This window comes from Engystomops pustulosus, chromosome 3 (genome assembly GCF_040894005.1).
Source record: "Engystomops pustulosus chromosome 3, aEngPut4.maternal, whole genome shotgun sequence".
Lineage (NCBI taxonomy): Eukaryota > Metazoa > Chordata > Amphibia > Anura > Leptodactylidae > Engystomops > Engystomops pustulosus.
Window position 1 is genome coordinate 126,110,518 of NC_092413.1, and position 23,762 is coordinate 126,134,279.

The window sequence follows — 23,762 nt, forward strand, 5'->3', positions numbered from 1 at the left end:
CTGAGCAAAAAAGACTTGGATATTATTTTTAAACATTTTACAATCAGTCACAGTAAACTCTTTATTTTACAGGAATTACTACAAGACCCACTTTATATTGGACTAAGACACAAGCGAGTGAGAGGCAAGGCCTATGATGACCTTGTGGAAGAATTCATGAAAGCTGTGACTGACCGGTGAGTACGCCAATTTAGTATGTTATTAATTCTTATTAAGATCTGTCGAGAACTACAAATGGCATTTATTATTATTTACATAATGCAGCACACAGTCCCCCTGGTGCTGCAGCCTGCAGAACTTTTTTCTTTTACAGAAGTGTTTGATAATAAGGAGTGTTTATAATAAAGGACACTCTAAAGCAGGGGTCGGGAACCTATGGCTCGCGAGCCAGATATGGCTCTTTTGATGGCCGCATCTGGCTCGCAGCCAGGGCTCCTATCCAGGGGCATAACTACAGCCGCAGCTGCTGCTACGGTTCCTTCCAAGAACAGGGTCCTGTTGCCCCCGGCTGTAGTTATACCCCTGGATGTATTCGGCAGAGCAGCGCAGGGGTACGCGGGGTTAATTCAGGGGCGGCACCTCCGTCTCCCTCCCTGCAGCAGCCTCCTCCTTGTGTGATAGAGGGAGGGGAGGAGACTGTCTGCCTGCAGCCAATCCCCGCGCTGGATGTAGCAGCGCGGGAGATTCATACAGAGGAGAGAGCTGAAGCACCTGAGGAGAAGGTCCAGCACCTGAGGAGAAGATCCAGCTCCTGAGGAGAAGGTCCAGCACCTGAGGAGAAGGTCCAGCTCCTGAGGAGAAGGTCCAGCACCTGAGGAGAAGGAGTCAGCAGCCACGAATCAGCGAGAGATAAGTCCTTCCTCCCCCCAGTGTCTCCTCACACTGCCTTAACCCCTTAGTGTCCTGTGTGCAGGAGCAGCTATGAGGCTCCTAAGTGTCTCTTACAGACCCCTCTGCATCATCCCCTCATATCTTCCCCTTCCACTGCATATCTACATTAATGTGAGGTTCTGCAGCAGCTGCGACACGTAATAGCTAGAACCCAAGACAAAATTGTGGTGCATGTCAGTAATAAATGTGACGCATGGTAGAGCTAAACAGTAACAGCCCCTTTAGGTGCAGATTTTTCTGTCTTGTGGGACACAGAGCAGCCGCCACACAAAACTGGTACAAACACATACATGTACAAGCTCCAAAGATGTTCTATCCAGTGCAAAGTCACCAGAAAACTGGTGCAGACACTTTAATAAATGTGTACTATAATGTTGGCATCTGTATAGGGATGTTCTGCAGCGGTTGGCTCATGTATGGGGATGTTCTGCAGCGGTTGGCGTCTGGGATGTTCTGCAGCGGTTGGCTCATGTATGGGGATGTTCTGCAGCGGTTGGCACATGTATGGGGATGTTCTGCAGCGGTTGGCATCTGGGATGTTCTTCAGCGGTTGGCATCTGTATAGGGATTTTCTGCAGCGGTTGGCGTCTTTATAAGGATGTTCTGCAGCGGTTGGCGTCTGTATAAGGATGTTCTGCAGCGGTTGGCGTCTGTATGGGGATGTTCTGCGGCGGTTGGCGTCTGTATGGGGATGTTCTGCGGCGGTTGGCGTCTGTATGGGGATGTTCTGCAGTGGTTGGCGTCTGTATAGGGATGTTCTGCAGCGGTTGCATGTGTATGGGGATGTTCTGCAGCGGTTGGCGTCTGTATAGGGATGTTCTGCAGTGGTTGGCGTCTGTATGAGGATGTTCTGCAGCGGTTGGCGTCTGTTTGGGATGTTCTGCAGCGGTTGGCGTCTGTATAAGGATGTTCTGCAGCGGTTGGCGTCTGTTTGGGATGTTCTGCAGTGGTTGGCGTCTGTTTGGGGATGTTCTGCAGTGGTTGGCGTCGGTATAGGGATGTTCTGCAGCGGTTGCATGTGTATGGGGATGTTCTGCAGCGGTTGGCGTCTGTATAGGGATGTTCTGCAGTGGTTGGCGTCTGTATGAGGATGTTCTGCAGCGGTTGGCGTCTGTATAGGGATGTTCTGCAGCGGTTGCATGTGTATGGGGATGTTCTGCAGCGGTTGGCGTCTGTATAGAGATGTTCTGCAGCGGTTGGCGTCTGTTTGGGATGTTCTGCAGCGGTTGGCGTCTGTATAGGGATGTTCTGCAGCGGTTGGCATCTGTATTGGGATGTTCTGTAGTGGTTGGCATCTGTATTGGGATGTTCTGCAGCGGTTGGCATCTGTATTGGGATGTTCTGTAGTGGTTGGCGCGTGTATTGGGATTTTCTGCAGCGGCTGGCGCGTGTATGGGGATGTTCTGCAGCTGATGGCGCGTGTATTGGGATTTTCTGCAGCAGTTGGCGCGTGTATGGGGATGTTCTGCAGCTGATAGCGCGTGTATTGGGATTTTCTGCAGCGGTTGGCGCGTGTATGGGGATGTTCTGCAGCTGATGGTGCGTGTATTGGGATTTTCTGCAGCTGATGGCGCGTGTATTGGGATTTTCTGCAGCGGTTGGCGCGTGTATGGGGATGTTCTGCAGCGGTTGGCGCGTGTATGGGGATGTTCTGCAGCAGTTGGCGCGTGTATTGGGATTTTCTGCAGCGGTTGGCGCGTGTATTGGGATTTTCTGCAGCGGTTGGCGCATGTATTGGGATTTTCTGCGGCGGATGGCGCGTGTATTGGGATTTTCTGCGGCGGATGGCGCGTGTATTGGGATTTTCTGCGGCGGATGGCGCGTGTATTGGGATTTTCTGCAGCGGATGGCGCGTGTATTGGGATTTTCTGCAGCGGATGGCGCGTGTATTGGGATTTTCTGCGGCGGATGGCGCGTGTATTGGGATTTTCTGCAGCGGATGGCGCGTGTATTGGGATTTTCTGCGGCGGATGGCTCATGTATTGGGGGGCTTATGCAGCTCCTGGTCCTGCTTATCATTGACTTTTGTAAATTGAAGCTACAAGTTCCCTATGGGACTGTGCACCCTCTTTTTTTGTTTGCTTTATTTAAGACCAACACTTTTAAAGGGACACTGACAGAACAATGGCTCCAGCAGTCATTAGTACAGCAAGGAGTGTTCCTCTCTGCTGTACTGGGCCACCACTGGACCGAAACAATGGTAATTCCCTGTAAAATAAAAAATGGCTAATTTACATTGGAGCTTGCCATGCATCTTGTCCTGCACTCCGGATGCTGCTTTCTTCTGCGCATGCCTGAAAGCAGCATCTCTCATCAGGTGGGAAGAAGCCAGATCCAGACAGCACATTAAAAAGAAGAAGCCAGAGTGCTGGGGGAGATGTCCTGCATCACGATCTCGAATGTAAATTATGTATTTTTTTATTTTAAAGGGAATTACCATTGTTTTGGCCGAGTTGTGGCTTAGTACGGGGGGGGGGGGGGGGACTCCTTGCTGTACTAATGACTGCTGGAGCGATTGTTCTGTCAGTGACCCTTTAAACATATTGTACGGCTCTCGCAGAATTATATTTTAAAATTTGTGGCGCATATGGCTCTTTCAGCCAAAAAGCTTCCTGACCCCTGCTCTAAAGAATAAAGAAATTCTCACAACTTAGTGTCTATGAATCATTTGACTTAAAACACTCTACACAAAATAGTTTTTCTTTTGGACTGTTCATGTAGTAAGACAATTACTTGCACATAATGCATAAGAAATAGCATTGCACCCAAATGACATGAACAATAGCAAATGTGCCTTGTCTGTAAGTGATTTTTGCTGAAAGATAATACCTGTATTATACCTGGCCAGCCGTCTTCCATGTTATTATAAAATAGCTAAAACAGGCACACGCATATATAAAATGGGACTTTCTTCACAGAGGAATCCTTTGTTTGACTTCATATCTCTAAATTGGAAAGAATGTGCAGACGTATAGTTAGTTTAGTTTTCCAATATCTTTTCTATAAGCTAAATTTGGATTCTTAGTCACATACTGTAAAAGGAGGCACATTCTTTCAGTCTTTCATTCAAAATATGAGAAGTAACTTCAGATGCATGAAGAAGTCTGGGACCGAGCTGAGACTCTGTTTACAGAAAATGGAAAATGTTGCGAGAGTCAGGATTAGTGTTCATGTGGCAAGACTAGTGCTGTATTTCAAGGAAGGAACCATAATTTAACACTGTATTAGTTATTTCTATGAAATTCAAATTTATATTACAATTATTGTTTCAAACAATATGATTGTTTTTGCTGCTTGTGGCTTCTGGGTACCGTGTTGTGTAATCCTTAATAACTAAGATCTATTGGCATCCATGGCTATGCACTTTAAAATGTTGTTTCTATTATGGGCAGAGGTACTAAAGGGCTTTGTACATTGGAGATCAAAATTTGAGAACAATGGGGCACATTAACTGCGGCTTTGTACCGCTTTGCGACACACTTTTTTTGGACTGTGCACCATTTTTCAATGGAAAAAAGGCCTGCACAGGTATTTAAGTAGCAGGTGGGTTGCGATTGTGTCGCACACAGCCTTTTTTTTGCCGCAGATGTACTGGCCTCCATGCGACACAATTAAGGGGCGTGCCTTTGGATGATCTGACTGATTCGGACTGAGCGCAGGAATTAACTTTCAAATTGCAAGTCCTAGTACTAATATGCACCACTAAAAAAATGGTGAACTCTGTTTGACCTGAGCGGGGAAGCGACACATTCGTGAAATAGGGCGCACGATCTTAGTGGATCACGGCAGAGTGCATTGGAGTCGGACAGTGCACTTTCTGTGAACTCCAGGGACGGGGTAAGTAAATGTGCCCTCAATGTATCACTTGATTTTTACAGAAATAATTATCAACATTTGCTTTTTTTGTAAGGGGTACACCATGCTACTTGAACAGTATTTTACAAAATTACCAAAATATATCAACACAAAACCCTACTTTTGCAAAAAACATGATTATGATAGTTAGAGTACAGCAATGACTGTAGCCAGAGAAAGATTATAATCACATTTTCTGAAGGTTATAACAGTTACCAATCAATAGGAAATCTACAGGCCTTTGCTTTGAATGACTCAAGCACATCTGCAGTCACAGGACATCGCTAGTCTCTCACACTGCTCTGGCTGGATTTTGGTCCATTCTTGCAGTCTTTTCTGTTATGAGTTTTTTGGCCATAACTTTGTCACCAAAGATTTTCCAGAGGTTTTCTAATTGGTTTGGATCAGGACTCTGGTCTGGCTATGTTCTTGTTTCAATGTTTTCTGTTTGAAGATACTGCTTTACCCGTTTTGCTGTGTGATAGGGGGCATTGTGCTGCATGAAAATTTCTGGCTGATTGAGTAATGAACAAGAGGAAAGAACCACATGTTGTTGAAGGTTCTGATTCACACTTGCTTTCACTGTAGGTGCATGAACGGTCCAGCTCTTGCTGCAGAAAACATTCCCCAAACCATGAAAGTTCCTCCACCACCTTTCACTGACAGTCTTTTCCCAGTTTGTCGATAAACATAATGTTTCCCATCAGATCCAAATCAATTAAGCTTGCTTTTATAACTAAAATGAAATGTGGACCACTTCAACTATGTCCACACAACATGCTTCTCAGCAGAAGTCTAGCCTTTTGGTCACTGCAGAGTCACTGCAGCCAGGTTTGGTCACTGCAGAGTGGGCTTTCAGTCCAAATGCTCTTTAACGTTGAGACACTGTAAAATGAGACAGATCTTTGCCCTGTTCAGTGCTGAACTGACGCATGAAAGCCAGCGCAGCTGCGGCACAATTGTCTGCTAAATAGCTGTCACAGCGGAGCAAATACTGAAAATTTCCAAAATCCAACTAAAGTGCGTTCCGCAGACCCTTAGTAAATAAGCCTCAATGTGTTGAAACAATTTCCCATGGGAATTCTACACATTATCCTGTTTTCTCTTGCATTTACTTTTTAAGGGTAACCAGCATTCTTGGGAAACTTTAATGAGTTTGTCTTATTGTAAAGATGCCTTTTAGAAATCACCGAATGACCAACTTCTCTTGTAGTGGCTGATAAGGTCACTCCTTTGGCCTTCATCTGGACAACCTCCTGTTGGAGGGTTTTAGTCACTTTTGAACAGCACAAACTTTTTGAAAAGTCAGTAAAAACTGGAAAGTCAGACTCAGTGGTGTAACTACGAGATGCAAGGCCCCATAGCAGACTTCTACAAGGGGCCCCCTTTATCTTAAAAAAAATACATATACCACATATTTAAGTATATAAATGTGTGTATGAGTGCATAAATTTGTTTGATTGTATACACACATAAAGCTCTATACTCTATGCAGCTCAGTAGCTGCTGACCACATGGAAGTAGACAGCAAGAAGCTAGAAATGAGAGATACCTAATTCTCCTGTCTCATTACCAGAAACTTACCGGTAGGTGAATATATCAGAGCGCGTCGCTCCTGTTCCCTACCAGATACATACACTGCCGAAACTAAGATTATGGACAACCGTTTTAAAAATAGGAGGCTACAATACCCATACCCTAGAAAGAGCCAAAAACATTGTGTCTACTAAGTCACATAGTGACTATTTGTTCTCACAAAAAAGGAAGGTACAATCTATCCCTGATAAAATTGTCTTTATCACCACTTCCAGTGAAGATTTTCCCATGGTTAAAAATATTATTTTAAATAATTTACCTTTACTGTATCAAGATGCTACTGTCAAAAAATATTAACTAATGGCATACAATTTGTTAAAAGATGAGCCACTACCATCGGCAACATTGTATCACCAAACATGTTCTCTAGCGTAAATAACAATAACACAGGTACGTGGTTACAACTGAAAGATCATTTTAAATGTGGCCAACATAGATGTAACATTTGTAAATACATGCAGAAAACTTAAAGTTACACTACAAAAAAAATCCCAAGAGTTTCAACATCAACAAATATGTCAACTGTGACAGCCATCATGTAGTCTATTTACTCTCCTGCACCCATTGTCACCTGCAGTATGTAGGCTGCACAGTCAGAAAATTTTAAATTCGCTTATGTGAACATGTGAATGATGCAAAAAAACTGTCTTCTCGTAACAGGTCCAATGTAGCCAAACACTTTCAATACAGTATGTACACAATGACTCTTTCTCTTACATGTCAGCCACTATCATCGAAAGAGTAGCTGCACCCAAACGTGGAGGAGACTGGCGTAAAACTGTACTTACCAGAGAAGCATTCTGGATCCTTACTCTGAATACCAGTCATCCCCACGGTCTGAACCTGCGATCCGATCTCCTGTACTTTTACTAGTTTTACACATGAAGTCTTTACACTTAGTCATCAGACAAATACTTTCTCTTATGCCTATATTGTGTTTTTCTTTTCTTTTTGTTTTTTCCATATTGTTACACTTCGGTAATTTCCCCTTTTCTTAAGTTTACCTATTCCTCTTCCCCTCATTTCCTCTTCCCATCCCTCCAGGTGTTTCGTTCATGGGTTTAAATGCCTTCTGATCCTACACGTGTACACGCCACTATGACTAAGGATTAGTTCCGAAACGCGTCAATGGCCGTCCCTATCTCCCTCGCCCATGTGCACATGGCTTTTTAATCGTATGATTAAAAGTTAGTTTTTAATGTTTCTATATTTTTTTCTATAACCACAATTTTGTATCTACGCTGGAGTCCCCGAGTCTCAGAGCGGCCTGACTTTCACACTCCGTGCGATGGATCTATATCGGAATCGCCTATTTTGGTGAACTGAAAAAAACCTCAATTTTTTTTCCTTTTTTTGTATGTCTCCACACACTCCCTCCCAGACATTTCTTGTCTCAGTTGTATACTGTGGAAGTTGTGCACTGTTATATACATATTAGGCTGTACAACATGCAGCATAATATGTATATGATGGTGCACATCCTCCATTCATTAGTGCAGCCAGTTGGGTGCCGGGGCCCCCTGACACTGTGGGCCCCATAGCAGCTGCTATGGCTGCTACCACTGTAGTTACGCCCCTGGTCAGACTGTCAGTTAAATAAGGTTTGTCAGATAATTAAGGAAATTAGCACTAGGTGCCATATTTACACCCATGATTTGCAAGTATCTAAAAGTGTTCTCATTTACATTTTTATTCTGTGCTTTTGAATACATCTTCTATGCCCAGTGGCCCCTGTGCCAGGTTTTTGCCTGACTTCCCACATTCTTTTTAGTGCAAACCGCTTGCACATGTATTTAAAAAGTGTCCACGACACACTTGTGGCTGCCCTATACCCAACATGACACATAATTCTGCACTACCTAATGTGACAAAAAATTCTGCACTGAAAGGGGCGTTCCAGTGCTTAGTTGAGCCATGCAGCACACTCTATGTTAAAGGTGCACCAAAAAAAGTTGGTCCACTCTCCTGCAGTTGTGAGTGTTCGCACATGAGGCGCATCAAGGGGGAAAAATTATGCCAATTTTCTGTTTGAAAGTCAGTCATAAATGACCCACATAGTCACCTCAGTAGCCACTTTCTTCCACCTATCTCAGATGTCTGCTTAGTATACCATGTGACTTTTAGGTGATGCTAATATTTGGTCTGATTTAAAATCACAATCTTGGTCAATCAATGTCTAGTCTGCAGAACATACCAAATTATAGAAAAAAATGATACAATTAACTGATGTAAAATACTGACACACTTTAACTGTATCAGTTTCTCTTTGACTTCTATTATAAAATCCTAACGGAAGGTATGCTTCAGTTTTTTTACATAAAAATAAGTACTTCAGCCACCGTCATTTTTTCTGTCAGAAAAACAGATGAATAACATATTATGAGATAACGGATGAGATAAAAATTTCCATTGATTTCAATGGTATTTAGAACGGAAACATTTACCTCTCGTTTTTTACTTATTTAGGTAAGAAATAAAGGTAGAAATGGAAATCTTGACAGTAGTGTCAACTTAGCCTTACACAGCTCTGTGGGCCATTTATATGGATACACCTAAATAAAATGGTTGCTGATATCAATTTCCTGTTTGTTGCCTATTAATATATGGGAGGGGGGAAACTTTTCAAGATGGGTGTTGACCCTGGTGACCATGGTGACCATTTTGACGTTGGACAATTTGGATCCAATTTTTTTTTTCAATGGGAAGAGGGTCATGTAACACATCAAACGTATTAAGAGTTTCGCAAGAAAAACAATGGAGTGCTTGGTTTTAACGTAACCTAATTCTTTCATGAGTTATTTACCAGTTTATGACCACTAATAAAGTGTGGTGTTTACAAATTTATGACCACTTAGAAAATGTGTTTAACCCCTTCCCGACGCGCGCCGTACTAGTACGGCACGCGCCGGGTCCCGGTGCATGGAGAGGGCTCGCGGGCCGAGCCCTCTCCATAGCCGGTAAGTCTTTGCTGCATATTGCAGCAAAGGCTTACCGGTAACACCCGCGATCAGTGCTAGCACCGATCGCGGGTGTTTTCTCCGCGATCGCCGCCGGCAATGCTGCCGGCGGCTTCAAAGAGATGGCGCCGCATGGGCGCCGCCATCTTGTCGTGGATCGCTGCTCCCCGATGACGTCACGGGGAGCGGCGATCCGTCGCCATGGTAACCTCGGTTGTTCCGAACACCCGAGGCTACTTCGTTTTAACCCATGCATTACAATGTGCTAATTGCACATTGTAATGCATGGGGAGTAAAATCCACATATACTGCCATACTGTAGTATGGCAGTATATGATAGGATCGATCAGACTACCTAGGGTTAGAGTACCCTAGGGAGTCTGAAAAATAGTAAAAGTAAAAATAAAAAAAAGTTTAAAAAAAATAATTATAATAAAAAAAACCTAAAAATTCAAATCACCCCCCTTTCCCTAGAACTGATATACAAATAAAAAAACAGTAAAAATCATAAACACATTAGGTATCGCCGCGTCCGAAAATGCCCGATCTATCAAAATATGATAATGTTTTTTCACTATGTTTAACCCCGTAACGGAAAATAGCGTCCAAAGTCGAAAATGGCATTTTTTTGCTATTTTGAAAAATATAAAAAAATTAATAAAAAGTGATCAAAAGGTCGTACAGTCCCAAAAATTATAGTAATGAAAACGGCATCAAAATTCGCAAAAAATGACACTATCCACAGCTCCGTACACCAAAGTATGAAAAAGTTATTGGCCCCAGAAGATGGCAAAATAAAAAAAAAATATTTTGTACAGGAGGTTTTAATTTTTTTAACCCCTTCCCGACATTTGACGTAATAGTACTGCATCGCGGGAGGTGCGTTCCCGCAAAATGCAGTACTATTACGTCAAGCTTCTGGCGCCGGCTCCTAAACGGAGCCGGCGCCAGAAGCTGCGGGTGTCGGCTATATATTATAGCTGACACCCGCCTCTAACACCCGCGATCGGAGATTTCTCCGATCGCGGGTGTTAACCCCTAACACGCCGCGGTCGCGCTGACCGCGGCGTGTTAGAGGCATTTAAAGGCAATTAAATCTGAATCGGAACCCCCCCGCGGCGCTTACCGGGGGGGTCCGCTGCTCCGATCGCAGCCCCGGGACTGCTGGTGCCCAGGGCTGCGAGATCTTGATCCGGAAGCCGGGTCCGTGCCTTCTGGCAGGACCCGGCTGTAAGACACTGGGCATGCGCAGCATGCTCAGTGTCTTACATTACACAGTGCAATACATCTGTATTGCACTGTGTAAGCTGTAAAAGAGCTTGAACAAGTGATCAGAAGATCACTTGTTCAAGCTTAGATGTCAGTTACTGTAAAAAAAGTAAAAATAAATAAATAAAGGTTTTTTACAATAAAAATAAATAATATAAGAAAGTGAAAGTCCCCCCAAACACCACATTTCCCTTTACACAAGTAATAAAGTATAAAAAACACTAAATCACGAAAAAACCCCACTTATTTGGTATCGCTGCGTCCGTAACAATCTGTACAATAAATCCTAATCATAATTGGACCCACTCGGTGAACGTGGTAATAAAAAAACCCCAAAAACTTGCCAAAAATTAAAACTTTTTATCAAATTGCTTTACAAAAAATGTTCTAAAAAGTGATCCGAAAAAGTTACAAGCACCAAAATGATACCAATAAAAAGAGCAACTTGTCACGCAAAAAATAAGCTTACAACCAGCTCCGTAAACCAAAAAATACTATAATTATGCCGCTATAAAAATGGCAATACTAAAACAAATGCAATTTTTTCTATTCTAGTTTTCCTTCAATAAAATTGGACAAATAAAAATAAAACTATATAAATGAGGTATCACCGTAATCGTAGTGATCCGTAGAATAAAGATAATATATTATTGTTATGCTACAGTGAACACCCCCCAAAAAAATGCTAAAAATCCAAAACAAGAATTGATGATTTTATTTTCCTCCACACGTAAAAAGTTAATAAAATTGCTTCAATAAGCTAAAAACCCACTAAAATTACGTTTTTTTTACAGTGCATCTCGTCTCGCAAAAAATAAGCCCTTATTTGTCTAAATTGCTTAAAAAATAAATAAAGATTGTATAGCCTATTCCCAACGAGCATTGTTATAGAACGGTGCGGCGAGTAGTGACTTTCCAACACCGGTCAGGGTAAGACGGCGGCTGTTCACTGATCGGGGTAAGACGGCGGCTGTTCCTGACAGCCATCCATCCTGCCCCATGGACCAGAAGGGTTACGTTCCCCCCACACCCCCCCAGTTTATTATCGCTGCTATTGGCTCATCAATTCAGACGAGCCAATAGCAGCGAATTTACTTATGACGTCAGTAATACCGGTCACCATGTCTGTAGACACGGTGATCGGGGCAGGGTGGCAGCTGTTCCTGACAGCCACCAATTTTGCCTTGCGGTCCAGAGGGGTTTTGCCGCTATTGGCTGGTCGATTTGGTCCAGCCAAAGGCAGCAATATTCGTCACAATGGGCATCGCTAGGGTGAATAAGAGAAACACTTGGCGATAATTTCCCTACAGAAAACGAAGATATGGTACAAAAGCGCTGTCCGTGCACATTGTACAGATTATGCTGTACAACTCTTACGAGCTGTTCCAATGTGCAGGTCCTGCCGTATCATTTCTCCGTTTTCAAGAGGAAGATATTAGGAAACTAATATTGGGACAAGAAGGACGGGGCCCCAGTGCCTCTGGTTTAGATGTTCCTGTGTTTTGCCAGGACAGCATTTTCCTGGTGAATTCTGCTGCTTCTAAAGGTAGGACTCAATAAAGAGTCTGTTCCAAAAGAGGAGTTAGGATGGACACTATATACTACTAAGAGACCTGCGACAACTCCAGAGTGACAAAAGTTTAGTTGGTCCCTTGGTATATACTACCTCCTTATACACTAGACATTCTCAATTCACACCCAACCTATTGTGAATTAATTTCGGTAAAATGAATAATTGTAACAACTGTTATGTCCCGTTGCTCCCTATACCCCTCCATTATTTCATAAGGGGCGCCACATAACGGGCACTGAACTTTCCAGAAATAATTGCATTTTCCATCTTGCACATCATATTTGGAAACCACCTATATGTTCAAAATGCTCATTTCACCACGTGTATTACCTTACACCACATATTACACCTTGCTATATTCCCCCAAGGGGTGTACATTCAACAATTAGGGTCACTTTTCGGGTTTTCCTCTGTTTTGGTACCACTACGGCTCTCCAAAGGTATCCTGACACATGTGAAGGATTTCTTGCAAATTTTGCCTCTAAAAGACAAACATCCCTCTTTTCCTCTACTGTGCGCCCATAAAGCATTTTATATGCACATGTGGGGTACTTCTACACTCGGGAGAAATAGTTTTACACCTTTTTTGGGGTTATTTAATATATTATCCCTTGTGGCTTACATAAATTAGGGGTAAAGTGACATTTATAGGAAAATTTTCACCTTTTTAATGATTCGGGCCTAATTGGATCATTCACCTGTAGGGGCAAATAAATATATTACACATTGCAAAATTCTCTAAGGGGTGTGCATTCAAAAATTAGGGTCACTTTTCGGATTCTTATCTGTTTTATACCACTAGGGTTCTCCAAATGCATGTCAAACATTTCTGTCAAATTTGGCTTCTAAAAGGTAAACATCCCCCTTTCCTTTTACTGTGCGCCCATACAACATTTTATATACACATGTGGGGTACTTCTACACTCGAGAGAAATAGGTTTACACATTTTGGGGGGTTATTACATTTTTTTTATCCCTTGTGGCTATATAAAATTAGGAGTAAAATGACCTTTATAGGAAAATGTTCACCTTTTATCTATTTAAGTCCTAATTAAATCAAACACCTTTACGGACAAATACACATATTACACCTTGCTAAATTCTCTAAGGGGTGTGCTTTCCAAAATGGTGATACTTGTTGGGGTTCCGCTCTGTTTTGGTACCACTACGGCTCTCTAAATGCATCCTGACACATGTAAAGGATGTCTGTCAAATTTGGCTTCTAAAAGGCCAACGCCCCTCTTTCCCTTCTGAGCTTTACTGCGTACCCATACAACATTTTATTTGCATGTGTGGGGCAATTTTATACTCGGGAGAAATGCTAGTACACATTTTTTGGGGTTGTTTCATCTTTAATGCCTTATGGGATACAGAAATTAGCCGTAAAAGTGACTTTTTTGGGAAAATGTTCACCTTTTTCCTTTTAGGGACCTAATTGAAGCAAACACCTGTAGGGGAAAATACACATATCACACCTTGCTGAATTCTCCAAAGGGTGCACTTTCCAAAATGGTGACACTTGTTGGGGTTCCCCTCTGTTTTGGTACCACTAGGGCTCTCCAAATGCATCCTGACACATGTAAAGGATGATTGTCAAATCTGGCTTCTAAAAGGCCAAAGCCCCTCTTTCCCTTCTGAGCCCTACTGTGTACCCATACAACACTTTATATGCAAAAGTGGTGCAGTTCTGTGCTTAGGAGAAATAGTTTTACACATTTATGGGGTTGTTTCATCTTTTATCCCTTGTGGCTTACAAAAATGTGGGGTAAAAGTGACTTTTTTGAGAAAATTTTCACCTTTTTTCACTTTTGGGGCCTAATTGAATCAAACACCTGTTGGGGAAAATACACAAATTACATGTTGCTAAACTCTCCAAGGGGTGTACTTTCCAAAATGGTGTCTCATGTTGGGGCTTTTCTCTGTTTTGGTACCATTATGGCTCTCCAAATGCATCCTGACACATGAAAACTTTTTCAGCCATATTTGCCCTGCAAAAACGAAACAACGCTCTTTCCATTCCAAGTGCCCCCCTGTGCCCTTACAGCAGTGTACAGTGACAAAATGGGTATTGGCATACTCAGGAGGAATTGCCCTCAACATTGTAAAATGCATTTTCCTTTTTAACCCATTGTGAAGGTGCAAATTTTAGTGTTCAATGAATCTATAGTGAGATAAAATTACATTTCTCTAATTTCACTTTCATTTATCTTTCACCCTCATGAAACGCTCAAAGGGTTAACAAAATTCCCAAAGGTTGTTTTGAATATTTTGAGGGGTGTAGTTTCTAAAATGGTGTAATTTGTGGGGGTTTTCTGTCATGTAGGCCTTATAAAGTCACTTCTAACTAAATTGACCCTCCAAAAGTAGGTTTTGATGTTTTTCGTGAAAATCTGAAAAATTGCACCTAAAGTTATAAGCCTCCTAGCATCCTAAAAAAAGGAAAAGATGTTTGAAAAATGATGCCAAGTTAAAGCAGACATATGGAAAATGTTAGTTATCAAGTTATTTTAGTGATATGACCAACTTTCCAAAAAGTAGAACATTTTGAATTTGGAAAACATTGTTTTTCTCCAAATTTTTGCCAAATTTCCATTTATTTCATAAATAAATACTAAATATATTGATTAAATTTCTCAACCAACAGGAAGTACAATGTGTCACGAAAAAACAATCTCAAAATCAACTGGATATGTTAAAGCGTTCCAAAGTTATAACCACTTAAATAGACACATGTCAGATTTTAAAAAATGGGCCGTGTCAGGAAGGTGAAAAGTGGCTTCAGCGTTAAGGGGTTAAATGTATGAAAACATTATAAAACCTATACAAATTTGGTATCCACGTGATCGTACCGACCCAAAGAATAAAGTAGACATGTCATTTGGGACGCAGAGTGAAAGCTGTAAAATCCAAGCCCACAAGAAAACGTCACAAATGTGGTTTTTCACCATTTTCACTGCATTTGGAATTTTTCCCGCTTCCCAGTACACACTATAGAATATTAAATACCGTCACTATGAAGTGCAATTTGTTACGCAGAAAATAAGCTATAACACAGCTCTTTATGTGGAAAAATAAAAAAGTTATAGATTTTTGAAGTTGGTGAGTGAAAAATGGAAGTGAAAAAACTAAAAAAGGCCAAGTCGTTAAGGGGTTAAAGTGCTGCCCATTGTGTCGGCTTGTCAATGCAACCCTTTGCTGCCACTCTTAAAGAATAAAGGATTATTTTATCTTACTCTTGACATACTGAAATCAACACTGCAGAAGAAATGCTAACACAGACTTCCAGTATCAGTTGTTTTAGATGCTTCACATTTCGTACCTTCACAGATGCCTTCAGATGACCGCAAGCATTCCTACATGATTCCCTGGAAAGTGGCTTGGTCATCGTGAGCCAGTTAAATGGCCACCAAGATCTCCCAATTTGAATCCATAAGACTCTTATCTTTGGGGTCATCTGAAGGCAGTTGTTTACGCTCTTAAGATACAAGATGTGCAGCATCTGAAACAATGGATACTGGAAGCCTGTGCTAGCATTTCTTATATGGTGTTGCTATTAGTGTGTCAATAGCGGGAGAAGAGGGTTGTATTAACAAGCCAACGCAATGGACAGAATCAGGCTTCAGATCAATAACCATCCGGTTCTTCTATATAGATTTGCAATGTCCACCCACCGGAGACTGATTAGAGTGGCTGGCTTGTAGTACGGCCTAGACCCAGAGATATGTCACAGTGGCTAGGTCCAGGAGAACAGGCCTCGTCCACTTCCATCAGAAAGAAAGCTAACGTGTAGTGAAGGGATTACTCTGGGGCACTATTGGTGCGTTGTGGTAATGGTGAAGGGGAGGCCCGTGGTGTTAACAGCAGACCAAGGATAATACAGAAATCTTGAACAAGAGCGCACAGTCTCATTATTGGTACACAGTCCAATGAAGCAGCAGATAGCAGTTTGTAAACTCAGGAATTTGAAAGTAACTCAGCCTTGACCTGTATGTCAAAGGGCTGGAAAGTAGGGGGCCATATTGGTTCTGCTGTTTCTGCAGCAAGATGGGAGCAGAGCTCACATATGAGAGACTAGAGAATTCCAGTTAGAGAGAATTTATATATTCTCTGATCTAGGGAATTCCAGGACACCAACCGATGACCGGCCTGCAAAGAAGTTAAATTTGAAAAATAAAATAAACATTTACCTTATAGTGGTAGGCAGGATGCAATACAGAGGTAGATACCACTTTCAAACAATAGATGGCAACAAAGGATGACTATGAGGAGAATTGTAGAATTAGAGAGAGTTCTTACTTTCGTAATGACCCATCTTGCTGGTCATTACAGATTCCTCCCTCCAGAGCAAACACTATCATGTCATCATATATGGAATCCCCACTCCATAAGTATTATGCAGCCTCCCACAGTTTCTCCACTATCAAACTCCATCTTTACATTCCCTGCCTTATTTGCATACATAATTCCTCCCAGCTATTTCATGTAGTCAGTGAAAAATTAAAAGAGATACTCACCTGCAGCTCTCACGTCACTGCATGTTCCCTTCTTCCCGAAGTTCTGGTGGGCCATGGTGTTAAGGGATGCATCACATGCCACCTGTGGCCTCCAGAGCAACAAAGTGGGGTACATATAGAGATGTGCTCTGCCACTGCATATCAATACCATCTGTATCATGGATCATGGGAGCTTGAATTGCCCACATCAGAATAGGAAATTAGGCTTTTACAATCATTTTGAATTTAAATACCTTTATTTTATTTATATCCTTCCCTTGTACCGCTTAATTTTAATATTCATAATAAATGCAGAAAACCAGGTGGTGTGTTTCAACTGAGTTCATATGTTGGAGCAAAATATCAAATTAACTAGACAATGCACAATATAAGTGAGAAATATTATGACATGTATATTTCCAAGGTTCTTGGCATTAAAGAATAACCATAACCTAAACACACCTCCATGTTTTAAGCAGTGTGCCAATTCTAACTCACATTATCAAATGCGCTTTGTCTTTTTCACTAACACTTGCCAGACATGTATCTTAGATTTCAAGCCAACAACAAAAATGCATTTCCTTATCGTAATTGAGTGAATAAGGGAAAAGCCAACAATTAGATTATGGCCTGTGCCGAGTTTTTTTTTTTACAGTAATATTAGTTACTAACATATTCCTCTCCTACTGTGTGAATCCATTACCAGATTTATGTTTCCCCTAACTATAAATGTAATTAACTAAAAAGTTATTCATTAGTAGTATTTTGAAGAGTCCTTAGATATCATATATACATAGACATCATAAATATATATTGTACATGCCTGGCACATTGCTACATCCTGTGAAACAAATATGCAAATTGTTTTCCAGGGTGGTATGAGGAAAATTTCACCTTAAAGCTATCTTAAAGTGTAACTGTCATTACAAAAAACTTATGTTCACTCCAGGTAATTTTAAGCCCTTTTGCAATTGGATTAGTTACCCTAATCTTGCTCCTTCCTCTTGTATTCTGCAGACATCCCCTAGATATCAGTGATCTCTCATATGACTGTTGCTAGGCACATTCCAGCTTAACTGAGGAGCTGACTACGGAGCTAGAGACACCCCCCCCCCATTTCTCTCCGTGTAATCAGCTGATTACCTCATGTCTCAGTGCTCCAGCAGTCAGTCATGTGCAGGGAGAAGCTCTCACTAATGTAGTAACCAAACAACTACACTTATCTCTCCCTCGGCTTTCCCTACACCTGTATATAAACAAATAATCCACACAGACACAAACTGTACATAGATAGAATATACATAGATAGATAGATATTAGCTAGAAAGATGATAGATGATAGATAGATATGATATAGATAGGATATAGATAGATAGGAGATAGAAAGATAAAAGATAGATAGATGATAGATATGGGATAAATAGATAGATATGATATAGATATAGGATATACAGGCAGTCCCCAGGTTACGTACAAGATAGGGACCGGAGGGTTGTACTTAAGTTGAATTTGTATGTAAGTCGGGTTGCTGGTAACTAAGGATGCATTAGCTGGTGCGATCTCATGCTTCCTGGAATCTCTGGCTTCTAGTGGCTGGTAACTATGGAAGCACGAGATCGCACCAGCGAACGCATCCTTAGTTACCTGAACCCCCGATACCGCCAGCAATTATTTACTTTATACATCGGCAACGGATTGTGCTCCCCGTCACCTCCATGGCCCGCTCCATCCTCTGGCTCCGCCCAATGATCCCCGTCACCTCCATGGCCCCCTCCAGCATCTCGCTCCGCCCAACGATCCCCGTCACCTCCATGGCCCGCTCCAGCCTCTCGCTCCGCCCAATGATCCCCTTCACCTCCATGGCCCGCTCCAGCCTCTCGCTCTGCCCAACGATCCCCGTCACCTCCATGGCCCACCCAATGAGGAGGTGCAGCACTCCAAGCAGCGCTATTGAAACCCGGAAGTGGACTGCGCATGCGCGGGGTGCCGAGTGCCCCGTTCGTGGCTACGGGTTGTCCTTAACTCAAAATGCCGTAAGTCGGGGACTGCCTGTACATAGATATTAAATAGATAGATAGATATTGTCACAATCTATGGGAAATAGTCCCTTGGGACTAAAGTCAGTGGACTCCCTGGACCACCGCGGGAGATAACGATGCCAGCCGCAACCTGGGATCTGAGTCCTCGTCTTCGCCAGAGCCCGCCGCAAAGCGGGATGGACTTGCTGCGGCGGGGAGCCACCAGGTCGCTCCACGGGTGCAACTAGGCCCGCGGTGGCAGCCAAGGTAGGGACACGGGGCAGGCAGGACCACAGGAAGGCAGGACCATGGGAAGGCAGGACCACAGGAAGGCAGGACCTCGGGAAGGCAGGACCTCGGGATGACAGGACATCAGGATGGCAGGACCTCAGGATGGCAGGACCTCAGAAGGACGGCTGGCAGGACCTCGGAAGGACAGCTGGCAGGACCTCGGAAGGACAGCTGGCAGGACCTCGAAAGGACGGCTGGCAGGACCTCGGAAGGATGGCTGGCAGGACCTCAGAAGACCACTAGGATACCGGACCGCCACAGGATTACAGGACCACCACAGGATTACAGGACAGCCACAGGATTACAGGACCACCACAGGATTACAGGACAGCCACAGGATTACAGAACCGCCACAGGAATACAGGACCGCCACAGGATTGGAACACGGGAACACCACAGGAACACAGGAACACCACAGGAGCACGGGAACACCACAGGAACACAGAGGCATCTGGAAACACTCAGGAATCACGGAGGCGTCTGGAACTGCTCAGGAAGGCTTTCACTCTAGTAGAATGACCTGAAGATCCGGCAGGGTATGCTGGGAGTCGCCAGGCTATATAGCCGAGCCAGGAATGCCAGAGCCAATAAGGAGGACGCTTGCCCTTTAAGGCTTGGAGAGGTCTGCGCGCACCCCCCCTAGTGGCGGGAGCATGCGACTGCAGGGAAGAAGCATGCGGCCTACACGCCGGGAGCCAGAATACAGACCAGAGCCAGGAGAGGTAAGTGAGGGCAGGGGGAGCGGGGACCGCGGCAGCAGGCACAGGTGCACCGCAATCCGTACCGAGGATCGCGGGTGTAACTGTGACAGATATGAGATAGCTCTCGTGTCATTGGTCAGCAGCAGGCACTTGTGATGAGGTGACAGGAGGCAGGTCCCGCCCATCCATCTTGCTGATTGTAGTTTTTTTGAGATCTGGGAACCATGGTTGCTATGGGCCAAAAAAGGTAGTAAATGAGGAACGAGAGGCAATATACTTTGAGGCATGATTCCCAGGGACACCTAGAGCAGGATTATGTTTTTATTTATTTTTTTGCTCAGAATGACGGTTACACTTCAAAGACAAACTTTAGGGTAGCTTTGAGGAAAAGTTTTCCTAAGGGTGCGAGAAAGATGAGGCTGTGATGCAGTTGTGATGCGGGCGCCTGCATCAATTAAGGAATTATGATGATAATTTATAAGAAAATTATTATTTAGTGATAATTTTATGTACTTGGAATTTTTAATGGGCCTTTGTACTGTCCTGAGACTCTGATGCAGATATATAGTGTCTTATGATTTTATCGAAGAACGCATATTCCTCGTTTTATACTTTCCAATAAACATGAAATATAACTCTGTCCTAGTCATGTGAAAATCACACCAATCATCCCATGGCATATTAGGTAGTTTTATGAATTCTCGCTATTTGTTCAGTCATTTAGTACATGGGACAACTGAATAGTAATTTTCTCTACAGTGTCCTAATCCCTTATAGGGTTATAGTGCTAGTATTAATCTGACATTATTTTTTTGCTTAGAGTTAACTAGATTTCACTCTCATTATCTAGGCATTGTCTAGACGTCTAGTTCTGTCCCTTTGATTTTCCAGTCCAGCCCTCCCCCACTCATTTCTAGTGTCCCTCTTCTGTCCCTCATATGATCATCCTACCTTCCTGCATTGTCAGACTGCCTCATTACTACAGGTTCCTTCAAGTATTCCGGCATAGTGTCTAATAGGTTTTCAAACTGGCAGTGGTGATGTGTAGGAAACCTTATACAGGCAGTCCCCGGGTTACGTACAAGATACGGTCCGGAGGTTTGTTCTTAAGTTGAATATGTATGTAAGTCGAAACTGTATATTTTATAATTGTAGATCCAGACAAAAAAAATTTTGGCCCCAGTGACATTTGGAGTTTAAACATTTTTTGCTGTAATGGGACCAAGGATTATCAATAAAGCTTCATTACAGACACTTTACAGCTGATTATTGCAATCTGGGACTATAGTAAAGTCTCCGGAGCTTCACCAGAGGTCATGGGTTGTCTGTAAGTCGGGTGTCCTTAAGTAGGGCACCGTCTGTAAATGTTTAACCCCTGTCCTGTCTGCTGGGCGGATGTACATGTTATTGCCTAGGGGACCCGAGCTGCTGCTGCAGAAGCTGATCACACAAAGCATATCATACAAATAACCTTTTCAGCCTATGTTCTGTTTTATTATGTAGAAGTCATACCTCAAACAACTGAAGTGTATGGAAATGTAAGTTTGTCATGTGGTCCAGGTTTCCGTTCACCATATTTGCATACAGAAGGAATTTTTTCTCACCGCTCCACGTGTCTCTGCTTGGCATTGCTAACAGTTTACATTATGTCAGTTACTGGAAACTAACCGCAGGAGGGAAACTTCTATCAAAATTCTGATTATATTGGAAAAAGTTTGGAAATATTTTGGTCTCCAAAAAAAACCTACCAGGTAATGTGAGGTGGAAACGTCTGAAATTGCTAAGTGTGCATATCATCTCAGCAAAGGCACATTTCAGGCCATAAGAATGCTCATTTTGAGACAATCTTCTCTTTACTGAGGTCTCTATCCGTAGCCAGACTATAGCCAGATGGGATCACAATTTACAACCCTGCAATAAATGATCTGGATGATTTTTATGACAATCCCTCTGTCTGAGAAAAACATAATTGCCCCATAATTTGGTCACAGCTTTTATGGTCTAACCCCATAATAGAGAGATGAAAACGTTCAAACAAAGAGGAAAAAAATACATAATCAGATTTTAAAAGAGATGTTGAACTAGATTTTTTCTTAATCGGAACAGTGGATCCCATTTTTCTGTGGCTCTACAGCAGATTCTGAGTTATGGCCAAATTCAGGAGAAACCATATAATAAACTGATTTCCTCCTATTTATTATTATGAAAATGAAAATTTTGAAGCTAAAACCCAGTATAACCAGAAAAATTTAATGATTTTCACTTAATGATCTTAATAAATTAATAAATAATAAATGTAACTGTTCAGATATCTTAGAGATTCTGTAAAATAAGACAATGCACCTGGAAACTTTTATAGAATCTGAATTTCAAAACCTTAAAGGAAACCTTCCATGAGGAATCTATTATGAGAATTAGACCTGAGGGTAGAGTCCTCCTGCCTGCCTCTGCCGTAATCTGTAATTTAATAATCCTGGAACCTAACCTAACTTTTTAATTTTATTGTACTAATATGGCTACAGGGGTGTGTACTATCCTGGTCAGACACTGGGGGCTAAGGCTAGTACATGCCCCCAATAACCTCTGCAGTTAATTTACTTAATCTACTAAAATAAAGTAACAATTTAAATTATTAAATTACAGATTAGGGCAGAGGCAGGCAGGAAGAGTCTACCATCAGATCTACTTCTAATAGTAGATTCCTCATGGTAGGTTTCCTATAAAGGAAATCTACCATCAAAATCAAGCATGATAAACCTCCCCAGTAGCATGAAAGGCTTTTAGGCTACGGGGTGGTTCCCAGACCCCCTTCATGCTGCAGATTCACAGGTTGTTAGACTGTCTCATCACCTACCCTTGCTCCTGCTTGGCACTCCCCCTCCCTCCTGGGAACCACTCAAGTAGCCTTTCAGGCTCATTAGAAGATTATTTTAGAAGGAACAAAGCCTTGGATAACAAATATAAGAAGTCACCACAGTCATAGTGCCTGGATCTATAAGTAAGTGTCCCTGGTATATCCATGCTTTATTTTGGGGTAGATTTCCTTTAAGCAGGGGAGTTGCTAGGGTCCAGAAACATCTGGAGCACTGGCCCTTGCACATATATGCTGAATTCTCAATAGTGTCCACTGCTATACACCCTATTACACATGTGCATGTTTAAAAAAAAAACAGTAATTATCATGGACATCTATAGAAAATACAGACAAAATCCATACTTATTCCATCCAGTTACTTCAGGGGATATGTCCTCAGATTGTATTTGTTCTTGTCCCTTATCTTCTCATTTTTGCCCGCATTACCTTGTCTCTTCTTCCAGTCACACACCATCCCTGCAGAGTTTACCACACAGACATCTTATGTTATATGGGGTTGTCCCATCATAGCAAGTTAGAACCTCGACACAGGATAGTGCCTGAGTTGCTGATAGGTGGGGGTCTCAGTGATGGGACCGCATGGATCCAGGAACGGGAGTCCGATGTATCCCTGTCTCTATGGAGCTGATGGAGATTGCCAAGAACTCTTTATGATCCGTGATCATGATCCATCACTGAGACCCCCACCAATCAGCAAGTAACTTGCTAAGATGGACTCTAAATATTGGAGAAAATAGTACAAAATAACAGTACTACATAAATAGTGCTCCCTTTTGCAACTCATTGTAAAATTCATCCATTCTAGGCCCTACATTGTAACATGCCCTTTACTTTATATTGCTAAACAACAATAATTATTTGGGTCCGGAAGATACAAATAGGGATTAGAGTAGGGAAAGATGCCCTACAGCAGGACCAGTGTCAGGGGAGATAAGGGGCTTAGGGCAAAAGTCCTGGGGCACGTGCCCATTTGACTAGCAATGCCCCTGCCTTTAAGTAAATGCTTTCATAGTCTAAATCCAGAAAACCCCTTGGAGGTCATTAATTAGGAGACCTGTCAAGTCCTGGTAGAGTCGGGAAGAAAATGTATGCACTGTTTGTTCAATCAGTCTATCACATTCAATGATATTTTTACCTGGCTAAACTATGCTGTAAACAGCAAATTTAGTGGATTGAAAATATTCTTCTCTTTAAATACCTATATTCAATATGTCACTAAAGTACCTAGTCCTGACACAATACC

At 42.4% G+C, this 23,762-nt stretch overlaps 1 protein-coding gene across 1 annotated transcript in view; it reads left to right on the forward strand.

The window, feature by feature from the left end:
* The window catches only part of ME1 (malic enzyme 1), a 216,632-nt gene that overhangs the window by 105,117 nt on the left and 87,753 nt on the right, over positions 1-23,762 (forward strand). The window contains exon 6 of the mRNA XM_072142033.1: positions 73-176. Within this exon, the coding sequence (XP_071998134.1) occupies positions 73-176 (104 nt within the window). The remainder of the gene's footprint in view (positions 1-72; positions 177-23,762) is intronic.